The sequence below is a fragment of the Lemur catta genome, chromosome 4 (genome assembly GCF_020740605.2).
Source record: "Lemur catta isolate mLemCat1 chromosome 4, mLemCat1.pri, whole genome shotgun sequence".
NCBI classification, from domain to species: domain Eukaryota; kingdom Metazoa; phylum Chordata; class Mammalia; order Primates; family Lemuridae; genus Lemur; species Lemur catta.
Genome location: NC_059131.1, coordinates 70,125,475 through 70,147,824, shown reverse-complemented (window position 1 = coordinate 70,147,824; position 22,350 = coordinate 70,125,475). Strand labels below are relative to the sequence as shown.

General features: G+C 42.7%; 1 protein-coding gene across 4 annotated transcripts in view; it reads left to right on the top strand.

Annotated features, from left to right (window-relative positions):
• The window catches only part of ACOXL (acyl-CoA oxidase like), a 299,186-nt gene that overhangs the window by 179,241 nt on the left and 97,595 nt on the right, over window positions 1-22,350 (top strand). For 3 of the 4 annotated variants that reach the window (XM_045550091.1, XM_045550092.1, XM_045550094.1), the window contains exons 14-15: window positions 15,186-15,295; window positions 21,313-21,424. The exons of the other annotated variant lie outside the window; for it this stretch is intronic. In XM_045550091.1, the coding sequence (XP_045406047.1) occupies window positions 15,186-15,295; window positions 21,313-21,424 (222 nt within the window). The remainder of the gene's footprint in view (window positions 1-15,185; window positions 15,296-21,312; window positions 21,425-22,350) is intronic. 4 annotated transcript variants of the gene reach the window in all.

Genomic DNA, 22,350 nt, shown 5'->3' with positions numbered 1-22,350 from the left:
TCCATTTATATACCACTCTGGAAATGACAAAATTATAACAATGGCGATCAGATCAGTGTTGCCAGGAGTGATGAACAGAAAAGAGGAGGAAGTGAACGTGGCTATGAAAAAGTGGCCTGAAGGACCCTGTGATGAAACTGTTCTGCATCCTCACTGTGGTAGTGGTCACACAAATCTACACATATGATAAAATTGCATAGAACTAAACACACACACACATGCCATGCACACACACAAGTGACTGTAAAACTGGTGAAAACTAAATAAATTTTGTGGATTGCACCAACATCATTTTTCCTGGTTGGAATTCTGTTAATTGTTACCCAAAGTGTTACTTCTGGGAGAAACTGGGTAAAGTGTACATGAGATCTCCAAATTATTTCTTACAACTGCATTCTTGCAAATGAATCTGCAATTATATCCAAAAAAATTAAAAAGAATAAATAAAGCAAAAATCTGTGCATGCATAAGTTTAGTAAGAAATAGAGCAAAATATTGGTATCTCTATGTTGTAAGGGCTCTGAGTGAAAGAATAGTCCTTCCATTTTTATGTATTTTTAAAATGTGTTATAATGAAGATGATTGATTTTTATAATGGAAGAACTGCTAACCTAAAGAGTAATTCAGACATTTAAGAACACTATACAGGTATCAGCACAGTCCATTGAGAAGTAAAATATCATGTGATACTCAGTGGCAGGTCTCTTCTTATTATTCTAGCTTTTAGAGATATCTATAGTAAAGCAAATTACTTGGGGGGAATTAAGACTGGCAATTTAACTTGGGCTAAGTTAAAACTTGTCTGTTCTTTTGACTTCCTCATGCCTAAATGTTATAACAAAACCACTTCTTAAGAATATTCAGTAATTTAGACATTCCACTAATTGACATTCATCTCAGCTGGTGATCCAAGTGTGTGAAGCTTTTTTGACACCTTTCTCGTTGGGAGTATATTTTAAACTTCAACATGTTGTTCCACATCACTTGACCCTGAAGTTGTGATTTAGTGCTTTAATTGCAAGCTCCCATTTGTGGGCATTATGGAAAGGCTGTTTAATTTGTTATGGGAGTGGTCACGGTTTCTAACTGTGAACAAAAGTGGAAGCATGGGGAGAAACAAGGCCTCCTTCTGTGTATCGTGTGAGTGGGAGATAGAAATGGAAGGAAGAGCTCTGGACCACAGGCAGCAGTGGCACGCAGGGACACTGGGCTGTAGAAAGCCTGAGTGCCTGGCCCGGAGTGCCTGGTCATCACCACCAAGAGCAGAGCAGCACCCTGTGCACTGAGAACACATACAGGTGCTCCAAGGCCGAGGCTGAGGAAGGAAACAGGGGATGGCCCAGTTTCCTAGTCTGCTAAGGAGATAACCAGAGACCTTGAGTCCAGACTTTGGCCATTTTGCCAGACAGATATCTTCCAGACATATACTGGAAAAATGCTACCTCAAGCCATGATCCAGCTGGAAATGGGGTGTGTGTTGTAAAAGTGGTGTGTTTTCGGGGTCCCCAAGACCAGCCCCGGGATGGATGATCAACTAGGAGAACTCACAGGACTGGACATATAGTTGTACTTATGGCTATTATTTATTACGGCAAAATCATATGTAAAAAATACATAAATATACACATATCACACACCCCTCTCTCTCTTTCTCTCTCTCTATGTCTCTCTCTCTCTCTCTCTCACATACACATCACACAGACACATTGCTCTCTCTTTCACCACCCCCACCCCACAAACACAAAATGCAAAATCAGCAAAGGGAAAAGGCACACAGGCTGAAGTCCAGAGGAAACCAATGACAAGTTTCCAAGAGCCCTCTCTCCATGGAGCCATGCAGGACACGCTTAATTCCCCCAGCAACAAATTGTGACAACACCATGACATGTTGTTTACCAGGAGTGCTCAGTAGACACTCAGCATCCAAGGTTTTCACTGGAGGCTGGTTAGGTAGACACCCTCTGCCTAGGGCGTATCATATTGCAGACTCTCAGAAGGAAAGCAGGTGTTCAGCATAAACTACCTTGTTTGCACTCACGGGTCGGGCACAGTGAGCACCTTATCAGTGAGGGAGTGGTGGGAACCCTCCCCCCATCCAAGTTCCGGAGGATGCCAGACAAGGGGAGCAGTCTCAGGTCTGCTGTGTTAACTTTCTCTGCACATGGTGCCCTATGATAAGGCTTATGCCTTTCCTGACTGTGCTGCTAAGAAGAGGGAAGATAAAACGTGGTGGTGGTGTTGGGGGGGAAGCAACGCCAAGACATCCAGAATTAGAGGGAAAGCAGGAGACACGCAGACCTTGCAGCAAGAATAGGACAGGACTCCAAGGGGAGGACTTCTGCTTGAGGGTGACGATGTGGGCACCCACGCTCCTCCCTCTTCAAATCCTACTGGAATGACTAGAAGGAACAATAAAAGAGAATACATCTGCAGTGGCATTGACAGTGGGAGAGGACCCATCAGAAGACCAAGGATTTTGATTAATTTCTGGAGAATGGAAAGCATGGCATGAAATTGGGATGAAATGGATGGGTTAACCAGCTGTGGTCTGAATGTTTGTGTCCCCCCACAATGTATGTGTTCAAACCTAATCCCTGAGGTGATTGTCTTAGGAGATGGAGTCTTTGGGAGGTGATTAGGTCATGAGGGCTCTGCCCTCCTGGCTGGGATTAGTGCCTTATGAAAGAGAGCCACCTGGCCTCTTGCACCCTTTGCGGACACAGCAAGAAGGTGCCATCTATGAACTGAGAAGTGGGCCCTCACCAGACACTGGATCTGCCAGCACCTTGACCTTGGACTTCCCAGCCTCTAGAACTGTGAGAAATAAATTAGTGTTGTTTATAAGCTACCCACTTTAAGGTATTTTATTAGCGGCCTGAGCTAAGATACAAGCTGAGTGGACACAGCTGGAGGGGGGAGCTGTTTCTCCTGCATGACTCTGTGACTCTGTGGGCACACTGGGTCACAGGAGCTGAGAGCAGGAGAGGCATTTGGGCAGAGCTGGGCATTTCCATAAAGGTCTGCCTAATAGCGGGACAGTCAGCTTCCCAAATCAGAGCTCCTGACCACAGCAGTGGCATCTGCCACAGCTCCGGAAACCTGCTCTGGGAATAAAGTTTAACCACCTGCTCAAGAGGGCTTGGTCCTTGGGGTGAGAGACTGAGATCCCTGAGTACACAGCTTAGTGCTGGGGAGGGGTCAGCCTGCCTGCTTGCCGTTGGTCAACAGGTCCTCCCGTGTTGGAATCCTGTCAGTCCACACGCCGTGGGTTGGACCCAGAGTCTCTGGCTGCCGGGCATCCAGGGGTGATGCCTGAGTGATGACGGGCGGTGGTGCTGGCTACCTGCATCGGGCCACGCGGCCTCCTACTTGTGTGTTGGGATCTGCCCACCTTGGGGAGTCCACCCTTCTCTCGCTGGATTCTGCGTTGATTCTCCTTACTGATGTATAGATGGAAATTTCAGGAGACTAGAGGGTGGAAACTGGCCAATGAGTTGCACAATGTTCTGGTATTACCTGCAGTGCTTTCAACTCCTACCGGAGGGTGAAACTCTTCTGCGATTCTGAAGTGCTGGGGATGTCATCCCATGACGGAGATGTGCTGTAGAGTTTCTGCAGGCTTTACATGTTTCCCTTTAAGCACAATGGAAGGTTTCCTGACCCTTTCATTATTTCCAGGGGCAGAGGTTGTAGGCCCTTGGTGAAATTTGATTACACTCTCCACCAAATCCAATTACTACCCACACCCATGAAATCCCATTATAACTTTCTTTTGCTTCATTAGAGATACACCAAGACAGGCCCCTTCCTAAACCATTCTGGTAGATTTCCTAAAGAATGTCAGTAAGAAGCTTTGCATACATTGCCCATTACCCCACAGTGCAGATATGCAAAAATGCAAATGACCTATCATTAACTTGCTTAAAAACCAAGCAAGGAGTGGTCTGGGTGGCTTCTGTCGCAGAGACTTCTGTCTTGGAACTGCTGATGGCAAGATGTGTGCCTGCTAACTGGGAGCCTGGCAGTGATACTAGCAAGTCCAGTGTCCACAACAGCAAAGGATATTTTTCCAAACAGAAGTGAGCGCTGGCTCGTTTTCGTGCTGGGTTGCAGTGGGCAGCCGTGAGAACAAAATTTTTTTTGTGCTTAAAATGGTCAACCTTAGACTCAGCCAAGATGTGGTGTGGGACAGGACAGGCCTTCCTGCAGGGATTGGGAAGGCCAGCTTTTCTGCCCCTGGGGGGAATGCCCGAGCTGTGCTGGGGCACAGGCCAGCTGATGTGTGCTGTGTACCAGTGAGGCACGCATTGTACTTTCTATTAAATTTGAATTGAGGGAGAAAAAAAAAAACCAAACAGACATTTGTTTTCCTATAAGAAAGCTGATTCCTTGGAGAGTTCAGACCCTGTAGTGTATTTTCCTAAGATTATTCAGAGAATCAGCAATTAAGCATCAAGAGATATTTTTGTATTTTCCGATTTCCAACTTTTACAATGAAAATTTTCAGACAGAAATTTCAAGACAAAAGTTGAAAGACTAGTACAGTGAAGATCTGGACATACTCTCCACCTGGTTTCATCACATGTTAACACTTTTCCATATTAACATTTTCTTTTTTACTCTCTAAGTGTCTGTGTGTGTGAGTGCATGTGTGTGTGTGTATGTGCATGAAACCATTTGAAAGTAAATTATAGACATCAAGATACTTCATCTCTAAAAACGTCAACATTAATTTTCTAAAAATAAGGACCTTGTCTTATAAAGCCACAATACCATCACCACGCCTAAGAAAATAAGCAATAATTCCACAGTATTATCTAAAAGGATGATCAGACATTTAAGGAAAAATCAGCAGCATGAAAAAAAGAAAGAAATGAGCAAACAGGATAACTGACACTGGAGGAAGCAAAACAGAGAAACAAAAACTAATTGGTAACCCTAAGAATGTGTGATGTGACATTGTATCCATAAAACAAGAACAGCCTGCTATGAGAAAGGAGCACTCAGAGAACCATAACATGCCTGGCAAATTAAAAGTATACTCTTGCTAAATAAAAAATCCAATGTAAGACCTAAGGAACAAATTTGAGAAAACTTCCCAGAATGAAGATCAGAAAGACTAAAAGATGGGAAATTAAAGGGAAAGGCTAAGAAGTATGGACCATCAGTCTAGGAAATCTATAACATTCCCAAGAGAGGGAGCTGAGAATATAGAGAGGCAGGCAAACTGGAGAAATAGAAGAAAGTTCCCTAGAGCTTAAGAAAGGCAAAAGTCTTGAGATTGGCAGGACCCACCAGAAAAGGTAAAAGCCTGAAAACAGCCTGGAGAATTTCAGAACATCAAGACAGAGAGGTCCTCAAACCCTCAGGCTGGAAACACACCTGATTACTTACTGTGGGATAAGAGGTTGACCACACACCTCTCTGCAGCACTGAAGGATGGAACAGTGCTTCTCAATTCCAATGTTCTCAGTACATCCTGGGAGATCTTGTTCAAATTCAGATTCTGGGGTTGGGGAATTCTGCATTCCCACCTGTCTCCTAGGTGATGCCGTGGCTGCTGGTCTGTGGACTACCTTTAAGTGGCAAAGGTCTTTGGAGCAATGCCTTCCAAATTCTGATGAAAGTTATTTTGAATGTAAAGGTTTACAGCTAGCCAAATTATCGATCAAATATGAATCAAAATAAAGACAGATATTCAAAGGCACAATAAATTAACCTGGTCATGCCTTTTCCAAGAAATGTTACTTGTGGAGGAACTGCAGAAAAGCATTAAAGAAATTAAGATTTTAAAAGACGTGTGCTTCCTGTAACTAAGCCAAGAGGAGTGTGTGTAAAGAAACTCCTGGATGGTAGCAATGTGGCAAGCCCAAAAAACAATTAGTCCACGTTAGAACAGGCGGCCAGAGGGATCAAAAGAATGACTTTAAGAAGGAGATGATTTCTGTTCAACAAAAAGAAGTAAGAAGATTTTAGTGATAGGATGGAAAAGGCATGTTTCTTCTTGAAACAAGAGAAAGCAAAGTCCATTAAGACTCCATGAAAAACAAAACCACTCAAGAAAAGCATGCCCTAACTACGAAGCAAACTGAAACATGACATGAGAATCTATTTGACCTTGACACTTGGAAGCTTCTCCTTCTAGCAGAACAAAAACTATTTAAAAATGATTACTTCTAGAGTGAGGGCCTGGCGGTAAGGGATTGAGTAGGAGACTTTTACTTTTTAAGACCATTCAATATGGTTTTGAATTTTAAAAAATCAAGTATATTTAAAACTATTAAAAAAATAATTTGTCCCTTAAATATAAAAGCAAGGGAGGGAAGAAAAGGAATGAAGAGTAACAAAGAAAGGAAGGCCTTTCCCAGAGAACAACGGCCCACGTGTGGCATGCTCAGGCACACCCCTCTGGTCACCAGCACACTTGCTGTCCCCACTCTCACCAGGGGGGAACATTCCAAATTCTTCCCCCAGACAAGCAGGACTTTAGGTGCTAGAATGAGACCCTGGGGCCAGTCCAGGTAAGACAGTGGGTGTGCACTGGACCTTGGGCTGAAGAACTCGAACTCTTTTTGCACCAGGAAAGAACCGCATAGTGAACCTGGAGGAACATTCTCACTGTGCCCCAGCCCTCTGGCTGTAGGTGAGCCCCAGTGGCCAGCAGGTGAAGACTCTGAGAGGCCAGAAAGAGAAAGTGCAGATACCCCTAAAATCAGAGGTGAAGGTTGGGTCCACTCAATCACGTGGCTGTGGAATGCCAGTCTTAAAGGGCCTAAGAGCCGGATGGCAGCAGCAGGGATGCCAGGAGTGGCTGGTCCAGGGGATGACAGGGTCATAGGTGACAGTTCTGCTTCCCTGAAAGATCAGCTGCCTTCCTAGAGAGAAAACAAGGGAGGGCTGAGGCCACACAGAACCAGGGACAAATGGTTCAAAAGACCTTTCCCCAGCCCTACAGGTGGGGAAGAATCATCTCTGATGATGGCACAAAAAATTGGGGGAGTTGTACAGGTGTGTGAAATGGGGCCAGAGAGGCAGGCAGAGGCCTGGCTAGCCAAGGCTGTGAGGGCCACGGGGTGGGGTGAGGCCAAGAGTGGGCCTGGGCCCATGTCTCAGTCTGCAGGAGGGTGGTGGTGCCCAGGCCAGGGTGGGGCCATTGGAAATGGAGTGAGGAGGAGGCCTGGAGGATCTGTTTGGGGCACAGAATTGATACGATGCATTTCCAAAACATGATCGTTCATTTGGGGGAATTTGGAGAAGCTTTGGGATGATTTTGATTTTGTTCATTTTTTGGAATTTGGAGGGGCTTTGGGAAGATTTTAGAAAAGCTGACCAAGGTAGTTTGAATAGACAAGCTCTGTTTTTTTCTTTCTAAGTCCATTGACCCGTACACAAAGCTGGCACTCATTTTTCAGAACCAGATGTTGCAGCATCTAAATATTTAAAGCTGTCCTCAAGGACTCCACGTGTGCAACTCTGGAGAGAGGGGCCTTCTGAATCTGTGCCACTTTGTTTATCTTCACTTCTCCGCTCCCCAAAGTCGCGCCTTCGTCTTCTGCACAGATTCTGAGTTTTGCAACAAGTTTGATTTTAGCATTGTTTTTCAAGTTGGGGGTCTATGAGTTCTTGACAAGAATGTGCTAATCATGCATTTTAATTCTGATGCTCATCTGAACAGAAATAGCCTAAGTGCTATATGTAGATCATCGGGATAGCAACCCTATAACCAGAGATGGCAGATTGTGTTGCATTTGTAACCCTTTGGTACCAGATAACACCACCTCGATCACCAGGAACCGATGAGGAAAGAACAGATGGAGGTTTTCCATGATTAAAAGAATGTGTTTAGCAAGGGCCAGGGGATGGTATCATGTGCTGCCTGAGGCAGGTGTCTTAGTCCATTTGTGCTGCTATAACAGAAGACCGCTGGCCAGTTGGTAAAGAGCAGAAATTTATTTCTCACAGTTTGGGAGCTGGGGGAGCCCACGATCAAGTTGCCAGTACCTGGTGAGGGCTGCTTTCTGCTTCCACGATAATGCCTTGAACGCTGCGTCCTCACGTGGCAGAAGGCAGCGGAAAGGCAAGCAGCGGAATGCTTCACAAAGCCTCTTTGTAAAGGCGCTGGGCCCATTCTCCAGGGAGCAGCCCTCGTGGCCTCATTGCCCCTTGAAGACCCCTCCTCTTAATACTATCCTATTGGCAGCACTTGACTTTTGGAGGGAACACATTCAAATCACAGCAGAGGGTTTTGCAGGCCACAGAGAGAAGTGGGGGAGAGGGGCCTCTTTCTCCATATGAACCTGCACGGGCCAAAAAGGACCAAGTTCATGCTGTCAAACACAAGTTCATGCTGTCCGCCACATGCTATTAGGACTGTCAATTTGGATCTCATTGGTTTTGTAGTTTTGCTTGTATTTAATTTCATAGTTTATAGTTGAACAAGAGCTATATACATAAGGTGTTTATATCTAGTTTTATGTTTGAACATGTTTAAGTAACATTATAATTTGAAACAACTTAAGTCAACATTGGGGGTTAAGGAGAATTTTTTTTCCTTCAAAAGGGTTTACATCTTACTCAAGTTATAAAAAACTAAATAAGATTTATTTTTTAACATTCTCCTCGTTGCCATTTAAATATTTATTTTGTTGCAGATTTAGGATTTCAGTTACTTTCTCTTTTCAATAAAGAAATAACTTCTCAAGTCACATCTATCCCAGCTGCACTGGACAGTGTTGTTGTTGTTAGGGTGTCGGGGGGTGGGGACTGACGCGTGTGTGCGTTACAGCAAACCTGCTGGCAGTGAGGGAGATGGGGGGGAAGTAGAGGGCAGCGGGAGGTGGAGGGGGGATGGGAAAACCTGGGAACAGCAGCAGCAGCCCCGTCCGCACTGGGGGAGGTGAGCACATTAGCATTAGGGGTTCCATCTGGACCCAGTTGCTAGTGAGGTTATCAGTCAGGGCACCTTTGTCTGCATGTCATACCTACCCACCTGAACTGGCTAAAACTGAAAGAACACCTGCCGTCCTCCTTGGGGACCCCAGGGCTGGCTCAGAGGCCTGCCTGTCCTTGAATCCCTGGCATCTCTCCTGTGTTCAGCTCCGCTGACACGGGGGCAGTTCCTGGTCATCTCAGTGGTCCCTTAAAATAGCTGCAACAGTTCTCGGGGGAAGATTCAGCTGAGGTCCTCTCAGGTCCTGTTGGCCAGGTTGGTGCCAGTGCCCCAGTGCACGAGAGGCTGGGGGTGAGCAGCTGCCATTTCTACCTCTTTCGTGAGAGGTTTGGGCCAGAAAGAAAAGTCTGTGTGGGGCTTGGGGGCCGGTGCTCCTCAGCTGGCCTCCACGGTTCAGGGTGCATGGGCCAGACGGGGGTGACGGGAAGAGGGCAGAGGTGGGGCAGGGGTATACTCCCAGGCTCCTCATGCCAGCTGCATGGGATCCTTGGACCAGGCCCACGGGGGTCACCAGGTCAATTGCCTTCAGGGCCAGGCAGAGGCCTGAACCACTGCAGCAAGCCCCTGAGTCTCAGGGCTCTGCAGGGGCTGGTGCACACAGAAGGCCCTTGTCCCCTCTCAAGGGGGCTGCGGCTGCTCCTCAGCTCCCACTCACAGTTGTTCTGGGAGAACATGGGTTCAGGCTTCCAGGTTTTCAAGAGAAGGTAAGCACACAATTTGTTTTTACTGTGAAATGGCAGAGGGCAGGTGTGTGTCAAACAAAAGCCATCTGTGAAGTAGGGGGAGCCACAGGGCCTTGTATACAGTAGGTGCAGACCCTTAACCCCAGACTCTAGAACGTTTCTACTCTAGACAACACGGCCCTAGGAGGCGATGGGCGGAGTTGGTGTCCCTTCCTGGGGAGAAGTGAGGACCGGGGTGTGCATTTTGAGTTCTCTTCTTTGGGCCAATGCATTCCTGGGAGTTTGCCAAACTTAGGGGGCATAAAACCAACCACTTTGTTGGGCTCATGGACTGTGTGGGTCAGAAATTCTGAGAGGAGATAGCAGAGATGGCTCAGCTGGTGGCCTCCTGCCTCTCCAGACTGGACTTGGGGCTGATGCTGTCGCTCAGCTCCCCACGCCCCCGATGAAGGCAGCTCTGCAGCCACAGCCACAGCACTGTCCCAGCCTTCTTGCTGCCCTGCCTCTCCGTGCCTCTGTGCCTCTAAAGGCTCTCCATCCCCAGCCCTGAATGTCCTTGCCGCCCCTCCTGTTCTGTCTCAGGTGCAGAATTTATGTCACGTGTGAGCCCCTGTCTGTGCCTACTGAGCTTTGGGTTCACTTCTGTCACCTCATCACATTATACTGTGCTGCCGTCTGTTCCTGCCTGCCCCCCAGCACACCATGGGTCCCTGCACTATCTTTGTATCCCCAGCGCCCAGCACAGAGCCTGGCATACAGTAGGTACAGCTAGGTGTGGACTTACTAAGAGCAGGGACTCTGGGTTGAAGCCCCAGCCCCACCACTTCCTGGCTGTGTGACCCTGGCAACTGGCTTAACCTCTCTGGGTCTTGGTAATCTCATGTGGACAATGGGCGATTCTGTTAACTATGGGGGCAGAATGAAGGAGGGAAACCACAAAGGAGGGAACCGCTTTATTTTCTAACTGGGAAGAGATACTAAGAAGAAAAGTTAAATTTGGTCCAGATTTAACTAAAAACAACAACAACAACAAAACTAACCACTCTTAAGTTCAACCGAATTGTGCATGAATTTTTGCTGGGCCTAAATCACTGCTTCACATCCATCCTTCATTCTTAGTTTAAAGTTCAAATCCATGTTAAAGGCCCAGCAATTACTCAGAGCACCTTACATGTTGGTGTGTGTGTTAATTTAAAGTAGTCCTTCCTCTCCTCTCCTCTGCTGTCTTCCATCCACCCAACCCTTCCCTTCCCCCCTCCTCCTCTTCTCTCCCCTCTCCCCTCCCCTCCCAACCTCTACCTTTCCTCTCTTTCTCTGTCTCTTTCGTCTAGCCAGGGAATTTCTGTAGATTCTCCTTACAGAAATCCTGCCTTGACGGGATGTCCAGCATCTAAAAGAGGTGAAAAGTTAAAATGCTTGGTGCAGAATCATGTCCACTTGGTCTTTTCTTCATCCTCGCACCCCAGGGTGACCCCTGAGCTGCCCTTCAGGAACCTAGCTTGCCAGATGGAACAAACAAACACACAGGACACCCAGTTGCATTTGTATTTCAGGTAAACAACAAATAATGTTTTAGTGTAAGCATGCAAGTATGGGTGTCCGCATATTCACTGGGTGGCCTTTGTTTTACCTGGAAATCCTGTTGGAACCCCTAGGGCCAGGGCCAGCTTCATGGGGTGAGAGCTGTGCGGTAATACAGACCCCACGCTCAGAAGGGCTCATGCTTGATTTAATGCTCTGTTCTCACCCTCTTAAAATTCTTATTAATTTTTGAACAAGGGGCCCTACATTTTCATTTTGCACTGGGCCCCAGATTATGTAGCTGGCCCTGCCTAGGGCTCCTTGGAGCATTATTTGGGACCCAGTGCCATAAATATTGCCACTTTGAACTGATCCATTACCCTATGTGGTACAAACCCAAGTGCGGCCCCACTGCCTGGATACAGGATGGATATCTGGTGGTTTTTCCTTAGGAATTGTATTTTTCTATTCTAATTGGCTCTAAGTGTTTCTGCCTTGGCAGCAAACCCCACTTGTTAGACTTTTTAATCCGAGTCTCACTGTACCTAGCATAAATCAGTGAAATAGTTAGTGTGTAGAAATGCTAGTGGCTTCGTAGATGCCTTGAAAAGCGATTTGACCTAAAAAATAACTTTTATTGGTGTTACATAATCAGTGCTGCGTGATGGATATGATATTCATTATAAGTGCATGTTTATGATGTCATCATTCTGTACAATTGCTGAGACTCATAGTTTCCAAATGTTGGCTGTAGATTAACTTGATTCCTCCTGCAGATGGGATCTTTTTTTAAAAGAAAAGAACATGGTTGTTCTGACTGTTCAGTTCTCTTAAGAAAGGGGCTCGTGAGCAGGTGTATAAGACAATAAAGAGTGTTCACGTGTAGAAACGAACTGTCTAAAGAGCCACAGAAATGCCACGCAGAATCACCTAGAAAGAAATAGCATCACAAGTTGTCTTAAGAAAATCTGGTATAAATAAAACATCAGGCTTAGATAAGGATGTAATCACTTGTACTGCAAAAAATAATGTTTCACTTTACAAAATGATCTACTCCTAGGTCCATTTTAAATAATGAAATCTCTACAAAAACTTGAATTTCCTGGTTTTGATAATCACTATTGTTATGTGAAAGATCACTTTTAGGGGAACCTAGGTGATGTCTGGAGAGAACCTCTCTGTGCTATTTTAACTTTGCAACTTCTGTGAGTCTGTAATTATTTTAAAATAGAGATTTGAAAATGTATATATGTATATATACACACACTACATAGTATATTATAATGTATTCAGGAACACATCCATGAGGTGAAACAGAACATCTTCACTGCATGCCCAGTCTAGGTGGTGACCGATCTATCTTTACCTTCCTCTGGTAATTTATCAAATAAAGCACTGAATCTAGAGACGGTGATGCCCAAATCCCATGGTAGCTGATAGCTTCAATCACTTAATCTTTCACCAACGGGGCATCAACAGCAGAAAATAAACTCATTTTTAAAATTATGTTTCCTTGTCTCATGACCTAGAAAAGGAGAAAAGATCTGAAATGAGTAATCTGCTTTTGTGATATTAGCCAAGACCCAATTTATCTCCCTTTTCTCTTAAGTTTAGCACCTGAACTTGATGATTATATCATTCTAATTTTAATTCTAGTTAGAGTGAGTTCATTTTCCCAATTTAAGTTACTTAAATGGAAAAGGCGGAAGTAGAGACAGAAGTTAAAAGAGATTATCAAGGAATTGAACATATTGCATAAGATATTGAGAATAGGAAAGGAATTTATTTATTCATTCACTCATTCTGCTCCCAACTCTGTGTCCTACATGGTCTGATGGTACAAGGATGAACACACTCTGACCTCCAGGCACTCCTATTCTAGGCTACAGAAAGTTAATAAGCCAGGAAACAAGTTGTTGTGCTCTGTAACCACCAGGTAGCAATAAATGCTATGGAGAAAAATAAAGTAAGGGAAAGCTATGTAGGGGCAGGAATCAGAAAAAGCAATTTGTTAATACTTGGAATGATGTTACTTTTGTGGCAAGAGAGAGATAGAGTTAGAGCCATCATAAATTTAATTGGTTAGCAAAAACAAAAAATGTTAATTTTAATTCTAGTGTTGTGTTACTTAAACAACTTGAATGTTATACCATTTTAATTTTAATTCTAATTAATGTTAGTTGATTTTCCCCAATCCTGACAGTGTTTTATTTTTGCACTTACTTTGTATAGCAGCAGTCTTAAAAATATTCATGTTCTTTGACCCGTAATACAGTGATTTTCAATCCCACTGGACCTAATGCCCTTTTTTTTGACAATAAATATTTTGTAACACTCCCTTTACTATCCAGAAATCAAATCATGGATCTCATAACCTAGCTAGAGACATAATTTCAAGACCATACTTTGAGGAAACCAAAGGAAAGTAATTTATAGTACAGTAAACACAAACACAGCAAGACATAACCATGCATGCATCTATATGCAGAATTACCATGGCAACCTCGAATGCTGACTGAGGCCCAGGCTTATGGACTAGTCACAACCAGGAACATTTCAGGTTGCCATGGCAATGGGAAAGGAGAGGATGGCTGAGAGACTTGTGCACTGGCCTAACCTGCACCTCTAACTTCAAAGAGGCAGGGGAGTTTAATCCTTCCAAGGGCTTGGGACTGGGAGAACCTGAAACCTTTGGTGGAACTGAGTTGGGCTCTGGGCACTCAATGCCCTGTGTGTGTTTGACCGCATGGCCATTTGACACTGGGCATGGTGCAGGTCTCCATTGGTTGAGACTGCCCCAAGCATTGCACGGCTGGCTCTACCCACCAATACCAATAAAGCTCTCACAGGCAAAAATGCCTGGATGGGTTTTCAATATCCCTCTTGTAGGTGGGTGACCCTCATTAAGAACCTCTATATCAAGCAAGCTCATGGGGATTTATTCTCGGGTAATAATCCAGGAAAGGATGATGCTATTTGTCTGACTATATTGACATCAAGGTTATTATGACAGGGTAAAACTGGAAACAACCTAAATGTCCAACCAAATGGAAATGTGTAGTTAGCAATGATTGATCAAAGTAAAGAAAATTATACAGCTGTTAAACATACAAATAGAATCCTATACAGCAATGCAAACCGAAATGTCATGTGTGATATACTGTTGATTGAGGTCATATTAATATATAACATTTTGTATGATTTACGTAACATGCATGCATATGAAGCAAAGAAGAAATATTATGAATTGACAGTTGAAAGAGAATGAATCAGCTTATCTGTTGATTTGTAACAAACCACCCCAAAACTTAGTGCCTTGAGACAACAATTTGTTAGCTCACGATTCTGCAGGTCTGCAGTTTGGGCTGGGCTCACACAGTGTGGTTCTTCAGCTGATCTTGCCTGGGTTCGCTCATGCTATGGCAGCAGTACCTGGGGCTTTGGCGGGGACAGGCTGGTCTAAAGTGGCCTTGCTCACACGTCTAGCAGTTGTTGCTGTCAGCTGAGCCTTTCTCTGCAGTGGACTAGCCATGGACATCTTCTTTGAACAAACCTGGAAAAGTATGCAGGATTTTAGGTCCAAATTATAACTTTAAAGTTGCTGACGGAGGAGATTGATAGAGATTGTTTTATTTGTGCATTTTAATACTATTTCCCAAAGGCCTACTTGGCCAGAGAATGTCAGAGGCAAAAAAGAGAACAGACCATCCATCTGGTCCATGGAAGGCAAGCAGGTGTCATCTGAAGTGTCAACTAAAATAGTTGGTCCCAGGACCAGTGTTAGAGGCTGACACAGGCAAGAAAGAGAGAGAGAGCTGAAAGTAGTTAGTGAAGGCACCACAGGGAGGGATTGAGGGTGGTGTGATAAATGCCTCACATTTGCCCCTACAAGGATGGGGTCTTGTATTTGATTCCTTCCAAGGAGTTTGCTAGAGAAAAATAGATCTTATCTGGCTACAGTATTTGATGACACTCTGGCATTTTTCACATTGCTGAGACATAGCTGATGAGTGATTAAACTCTTTGCACAGGTTGTGGGGCGGGAACTGCTGGCCCAATACACCAAACACTATGAAGAAAAACCAATCTCTGGCCTGCTCCAAAACTGGGCTGAGTCTATGGGTGACAAGCTGAGAACCAGGTATGTATTGCTCAGGCCTCCATCGTCACCTTCCTTCAGTGTCTTATCATTGAGCTTGAGTTTATAGAGCCTTGACATAGCACAACTCACTCTTGCTTGAAATTTTAAATATTTGATATATGCAAACAAATCCATGAATATGTAAAATAAATGCTCGTGTAGCTACTACCAAACTTAAGAATTAAGACATTGCTACTTCTCTTCTTTGTACTTGGGTTCCTTCTTATTACTTGTTCACTGTTCTAAGCACTTTACAGGTTTTAACCCTCAAAACCCCATAAGGTAGGTTCCAATTTACATTTCACATATAAGGAACTGAGGCACAGCAGTTAAGTATTTTGCTCAAGGTTACATGGCTAGTGAGTGGCAGAGCTGGGGTTTGAACCCAGACAGTGTGGCTTCAGGATCCATGCCTTTGGTTGTTTCTGTTGATCCTTTAGTACTGTCTTTTAGCTTTATAAATAAAGGATAATATATATGGTATTCTGTAACTTTCTATTTCCACTCAATATTTTGTTTCTAAGATTCATCTAAATTGTTATGTGTAGCTGAAGAACTGCTCTTCACAACGTTTCATGATATTCTATTATATATATATGCTACAATTTCCTTACCCATTCTAATCTCCAATATTAGTGCACATTTGGGTTGTTTCTGGTTTTTTGATATTTTGCACAAAGCTACTATGAAAAACCTTATACATGTTTTCTGGGAAATGTGTGCAAGGGTTTGTACAGGGATTTCAAACTCAGGTAACATTGCTTAGACCAAGAAATACATTTTCCATCATTAAAGATGCCCAGACATCCATCACACCCCCACTCAGACACAGCTGGAGCAAACTCTCCCCGAAATGGTGCTTACTTACCTTGTTTATTAGTACTAATGATGCTCTCTGATTTTTTTAATTTTATTTTTTAAGAATACTGATCTCAGTACATTAAACCGATTTTATGGCTCTTTAGTTATTTGCAACTTGTTTGAGAAACACTCTTTTAGGGCATATGGAACTTAGGAGTAGAATTGCTGTGTTGTGAAGTATGCCAATGTTCAACTTTACTTGATGGCGCCAAATTATTTTTCCAAGTGTTTGCACAAGTGTACACCCTTACGAGCAGCATGGATCTTGTGGGGCCAAATCCTGTCCTTATCAACACTCGGTGTTATCAGACTTCTTAATTTTTGTCAATACAATATAAAAAATGGTCTCTCACCATACACTTGAAACTGCATTTTCCTTATTATTATTAATATTAAGGGTAAGCAGGATTTCACATGTTTGTTTGTCATTTGTATTTCTTCTTCTTCTTCTTCTTTTTTTTTTTTTTTTTGAGACAGAGTCTAACTCTGTCACCCAGGCTGGAGCACAGTAGCTCACTGCAGCCTCAATCCTCCACCTCAGTCTTCTGAGTAGCTTGTAATTCTTCTTATATGAAATGCCTGTTCATGTTTTTTGCCCATTTTTCCTTTTCTTTCTCTCTCTCTCTCTGTGTGTGTGTGTGTGTGTGTGTGTGTGTGTGTGTGTCTTGTTGATTTTCAGGAGTTTTTTGTCCTTTGTTGTTTTAAGTGCTATAACTATCTTCTCCAAGTCTGTGGCTTTTCTTATACTTTCTTTATGGTGTCTTTTGATTAACATAAATTCTTAAATTATATTTGAATTTATCAGTCTTTTATATTTAACACTTTCTGCATCATCTACTCTGAGGCCATGAAATATATATTTTTTAAAGTTTGGAAGTTTCACCTTTCACATTTAATTCTTAAATCCATTGACAATTTTTGTCTGTGGTTTGAGGAAGGGATCTACTATTTTTTTTCTTCTTCAGGGATTGTCATTTGTGCTGGTCCTGTTTACTGAATCAGCCATCCTTTCCTAGTGATCTGCAATGCCCCCTCCGGCATTTATTAAATTTACATATGTGTGGGAGTCCACTTGGGGGCTATTTTGTTCCTATTCTGTTTGTATATTCTTGATCCAACAATACGCTGTTACCCTAGCTTTATAATAAAATATTACTATAATATTACATTATTATATCTGAAATATAATTCAGAATTGTATTGGCTATGCTGGGTCTTTTGCACTTCCATGTAAATTTTTTAATAAGCTTATCAAGTTCCTTAACAACAAAAGGACAAATACTGTAGGATTTCACTTATATGAAGCAGCTTGGGTAGTCAGATTAGTAGAGATAAAAAGTGGAATATTGGTTACCACAGGCTAAGAGGAGGAGAGAAAACATGAGCTCCCACATTCTAGGACTGTGTCACTGAAGTCTCAGTTTTAATGTCTCAGTTTTTCCTAACACACTCTGGACGGTCAGTGCATCTTTTTAATATTTCTAGCCCTGAGTGGGAATTTTATAGTACTAATGGCTTTCCCCTCAATTTATTAGTTTGAAAATTGTCCAATATATAAGGAGCTGAAAGAAGTGTATAGTTCCCCACCAGAATCAGTTCCATCCTTTCAGGAAACTTGTTCCCCAACTGGCTACAAATCATCTGCCCTTTCATTTCTTTTCCAGATAGCAGAGCAGGGCTTGTTTCCATCATTTTGAAAGCATGATACGCTCTCACCCGTATGCAAATCTATATTCCTAGCACATTTTCCAGGACAGATTTGAGAAGTGCCAAAGGCAGTATTCCAATTGTAAATATTTGGAAAGTTCCAGTTCATTTATTTTGGTCTTGGTTATTAACCTCCAAAAACAGTACACATTTCTCTTTCACACATCCAGGTTTTACTTGATTCAGTCTGTCTATGTTTATCTACTTAAATCCCCCAATTTTACTTACTCTGACATTTATGTTTAAAAAAAGCCTTTGCCGTCCAACATGTTTTTGGCACTCACTGCATACGGGGCACCTCTCTATGTACTGGTGGTACAACAGAGACTGGGGCGCTTGGCCTTCACGGAGCCTACGCTCCAAGAGAGCAGTAGGACGGCAGTCACAGTGACAACCTCAAAAGAAGTAGCTATAAGCAGGTGAGAACAGGAGGAAAGATGGGCTGGGAACTTCCCAGCACCCTGAAACCCCTGCATTGGGCTGCCATATGTGCAGACACCGAGAGGTTACCCCTCATTTGGACCTGGAAGGAGTCGTCATGATACTGAAAACACTCCTTGAGACCAGGTGAAGCAGGCGGGGCTTGGCAGGGAGAGAAGCCCTGGAAGAAAGGGGCTCTGCAAAGTGCCCCATTCTGCCCTTGCCTGTCCCTGCGAGGGCTGCCTCTCTCCCTCCCCCATGGGAGCCTGCCACTGGGGCCCTCCCTCACGGCTCTCATCAGCCCACAGATCTCTTGGAGTCAGTGGGTGTCAAGAAAAAAAAAAAGGCCAAGATTTTGCCTTGCACTCTAATGGTTTTCCATATTGTGCTTTGAAAATTTCCAAATACTCAGCAAAGTTGAAAGAATTTTACAGTGAGCATTCATATACCCACTGTGGGGATTCTACTATTTACATGTTACTGTACTTGCCATAGCACTGTTACATATATAGATGTTTCAATCCCTCAACTCAGCCATAAACTCACCTTCTCTTTTTGATTCATTTCAAAGTAAACTGTAGACATCAGCACTTCTAAGTAATGCAGTTTGAACATCATTAATTAGAGTTTAATATTTGATTACAGTTCTTATTCTTATGGAGAATATACATGCAATGAAATGCACAGATCTTAAGTGTACCTTCACTGAGTTTTAACAAATGTATTCACCTATGTAACCAAAACTCTTATTAAGATGTGGGTCATCACTCCAGAAAGTTCTCTCATCTCCTTTCTTGGGTCAATTCCTGTGACCACCACCCAGACACAGCCACTACTCTGGTATTTTTCCACCACAGATCTTCATATAAATGGAACCACATACTATATAATATCCTCTTTTGTAGCTGACTTACGAACTTGGCATGATGCTTTCTGAGATTCACCCATGTTGTCATTACCTTTTATTACTGAGTAGCATTTTATTCTATTTTATGGCTGTAGTAGAACTTGTTTTTCATTCTCTTTCTGATGAATAGACAACTGGGATGTTTCCAGTTTTTCACTCTTATGAGTAGAACTGCTATGAGCATTCTTATACAAACCTTTTTATGAACATATGTTTTTATTTCTCTTAGGCAAATAGTAGGAGTGGAATTGCTAGATCATAGTTATGTGTTTAGTTTTATGAGAAACTATGAGAACTTTTTCCAAAGTGATTTTACCATTTTACACTCCCATCAACAAGCATGAGAGTTCTGGTTTCTCCATATCCTGAGCGACATTTGATGGCAGTGTATTTAATTTTAGTCATTCTGGTGGATGTATAGTACTACCTCATCGTGGTTTCTGTTTGTATTTCCCTGATGACTAATGATGGGCATTTTAATTTAATCTAAATTTTATTTAAAAATAGTCATTTGGACCTTCTTGTAAATGAACAATTACAAGGAGGTTGTCTTTAGCGATATTCCTATTTTTAAGAGTCTGCTCAGTTTTCTGCACTGGGTGAGTTCCTAGAGCCACCTGGTGCATTTGGGGATGACATGTGACTCACAGCAGGCTGAGTGGGTAAGGTCTGTTTCCTGTGCACATGCAGTTCACATCCTTGGTGGGCAGTATTCCATGATCCACATCCCGAGAATGATAGTTTTCATTTACCATCTCCAGTTTTCATAGTAACAGCCCTGGGAATGTCTAAAACATATTTTTTTAATAAAATAGGAGAGTTCTTTTTGCCTTTTCTAAAATAGACTGAGGCAGAAACCCAACTTTCTGAGGCCCAGATTCAGAATGAGCATTGATATCATTTAAATTTCCTTATAATTGGCATGTAAATAATCTCCTCTCTTCCCTGTCTAAATGGAGGGAAATTATTAATTCAACACTTGGCATTCTCAAAAATACTGCATCAATTGCTTCTTAAAGTTTCTCTCCTGCTTTCTGATTAAGCAATAACAACTACTTGAGTTTTTTAAAATTTTTAATCAATGGGAATCTAAGTTACTTGGGTCTTATAATAACTTACTACCCCAGGATATGGGGAAAGCAGAGGGCAAGAGATGGGTACCCTATGGTAAACCCTAAGTGTGAATTAACCTCTTACCTGTTTGTCAAGGTTACCTAAAGGTTTCATGGTGTGGAAGGGCACAAAATTAGCACAAAAGGCAGAGTTGCATGATGAAAAGCCAATGGGATTTTAAGGGAAACTTGGTTGTTTTGAGTCTGTTTATGCTTAGGTCTCTTAACTCCCCAGTGCCTCAATTTCCTCATTTGCCAGTGGGGGTGGAAATTATGCCTTTTGAAGAAGGTCACCCTGTCTGTGGCACACTCTACCCTGGGCTTTCCCATAGCTCTAACTGCCTTGTGGGGCGGCTCTTCCCTTTAAAGACTGATGTCCTCCAAGACAAAACCCAACCTTACTGTGTTCTGCCTGGTGACCTTGAGCAATTTTCAGAATCTTGCTGAGCCTCAGTTTCTTAAACTCTACATTTGATAATTATAGTATTCTAGAATTATTGAGAATATTGAATAATTCATGGCAAATAATTAGCACAGTTCCTGATATATAATGTATTTAATAAATAATGTTCATTGACATATACTTTGTAACAGATATATTTGATTGTTAATGTTCATTTATAATAACTATAATAAATGTCCAACAGTCATTTAGTAAATTATTATAAACTCACTTGATGGAAATTAATAGCTCTTATTAATGTAGAAAGACTATGTAAAATATTGAACACTACTTACAGTACAATAGTAAGTGGAAAAAGCCAGAAACCAAATTATCTCCATACCACAAGAACAACCATATATTATAGAATAAACTAGAGCCAAGCATTCATCAGAAAAAGAAGCACAAATACAGCCAATGAGAGATAAGATGGGGAGATTATATGTATTTATACCATTTTTCTGTGGGGAGAAAATTCTTCTTGAAAAAACAACCCCTGTCTTTCTTTCAAATGAAATTCTCTGGTGAGGCCAAAATAATAATGTTGGTCATTGTGTTTTTTCTTCAGTTTCCTGGCATTTAACATGGATACGGTTGGTAATCTCGCCTTTCTGTTGAAAGCAGTGAATTTTCGTGAAAGGGTTCTACAGCGGGGTTTGGTGGCCAGAATTTATCATAAGGTAAAGATACGCTGTGTTCTATTTTTCCTTTTGCCATATGTTTAAGGCATATGCTTGGTGGTGAACTATCTTGCTAAATTTAGTAGAGGATGAGTCAGCTTAATAACAAGCTGGAAAGTTCTTACAGCCATTTTGCATCATAGTTTCTTGCTCTGGAGTCCAGGGTGCTGCTATTTAACCCATTTTATGTTGTCCTTTAGAATCTCAACCACAACTAGCATTTAGCTGCCATGGGAGTTGATGAGTGGAGTAGTTTTTAGCCCTTAGTAGAATTGAAAATTCATTGTTTTAAATGTGTCACAAATACATTATTGAGGGTGGGGGACTGCATCAGGCATATGTAAAAATTAACATTGGGTTAATATGAGATGTCCTCTATTTCTTATTAAAATATCCACAAAGCCCTGCAAAAACATAAAATCTTGTATCAAAATTGATAGAAATCTAGAGGGAATTTCCATCAAGTACAGTGGCAATGTGATGGTTTGAGGAAACACTCCCCACCCCCAGCAATATCTGTTTCATCTTCTGATCCAACTCGGAATAGCCAACAAGATCTCCAGGCCCAAGGCCTCAGGGCTGCTGTAACCAGAATCCAGGCTGCTTCTCTCCTTCTGCATGGGAATTAGGTTCTGAAAGAGCCAGAATTTGGCCCCTGCAACTCTGCCCCTCCAGTTCTTCCCTTTTTATATCAATTTCAAGATCATGTCTCCCAGTACAACACCTGGTGGGAGAGGCACAGGGTGTAGAAGGGAAAAGGATGTGTGGGCACATGGGGATGGGTATTCTCTTAGGAAATGCTCTGGAGGCAAAAGAGCCCTGGAAACAGAAAGTGGTCAAGATCCACCCTTGTGGAACAGAGCCACACTAGATGAGAATCTGCTGAAAGCTGAGCTAGGGGTTGTGAAAATCAATCCATCCCCCAG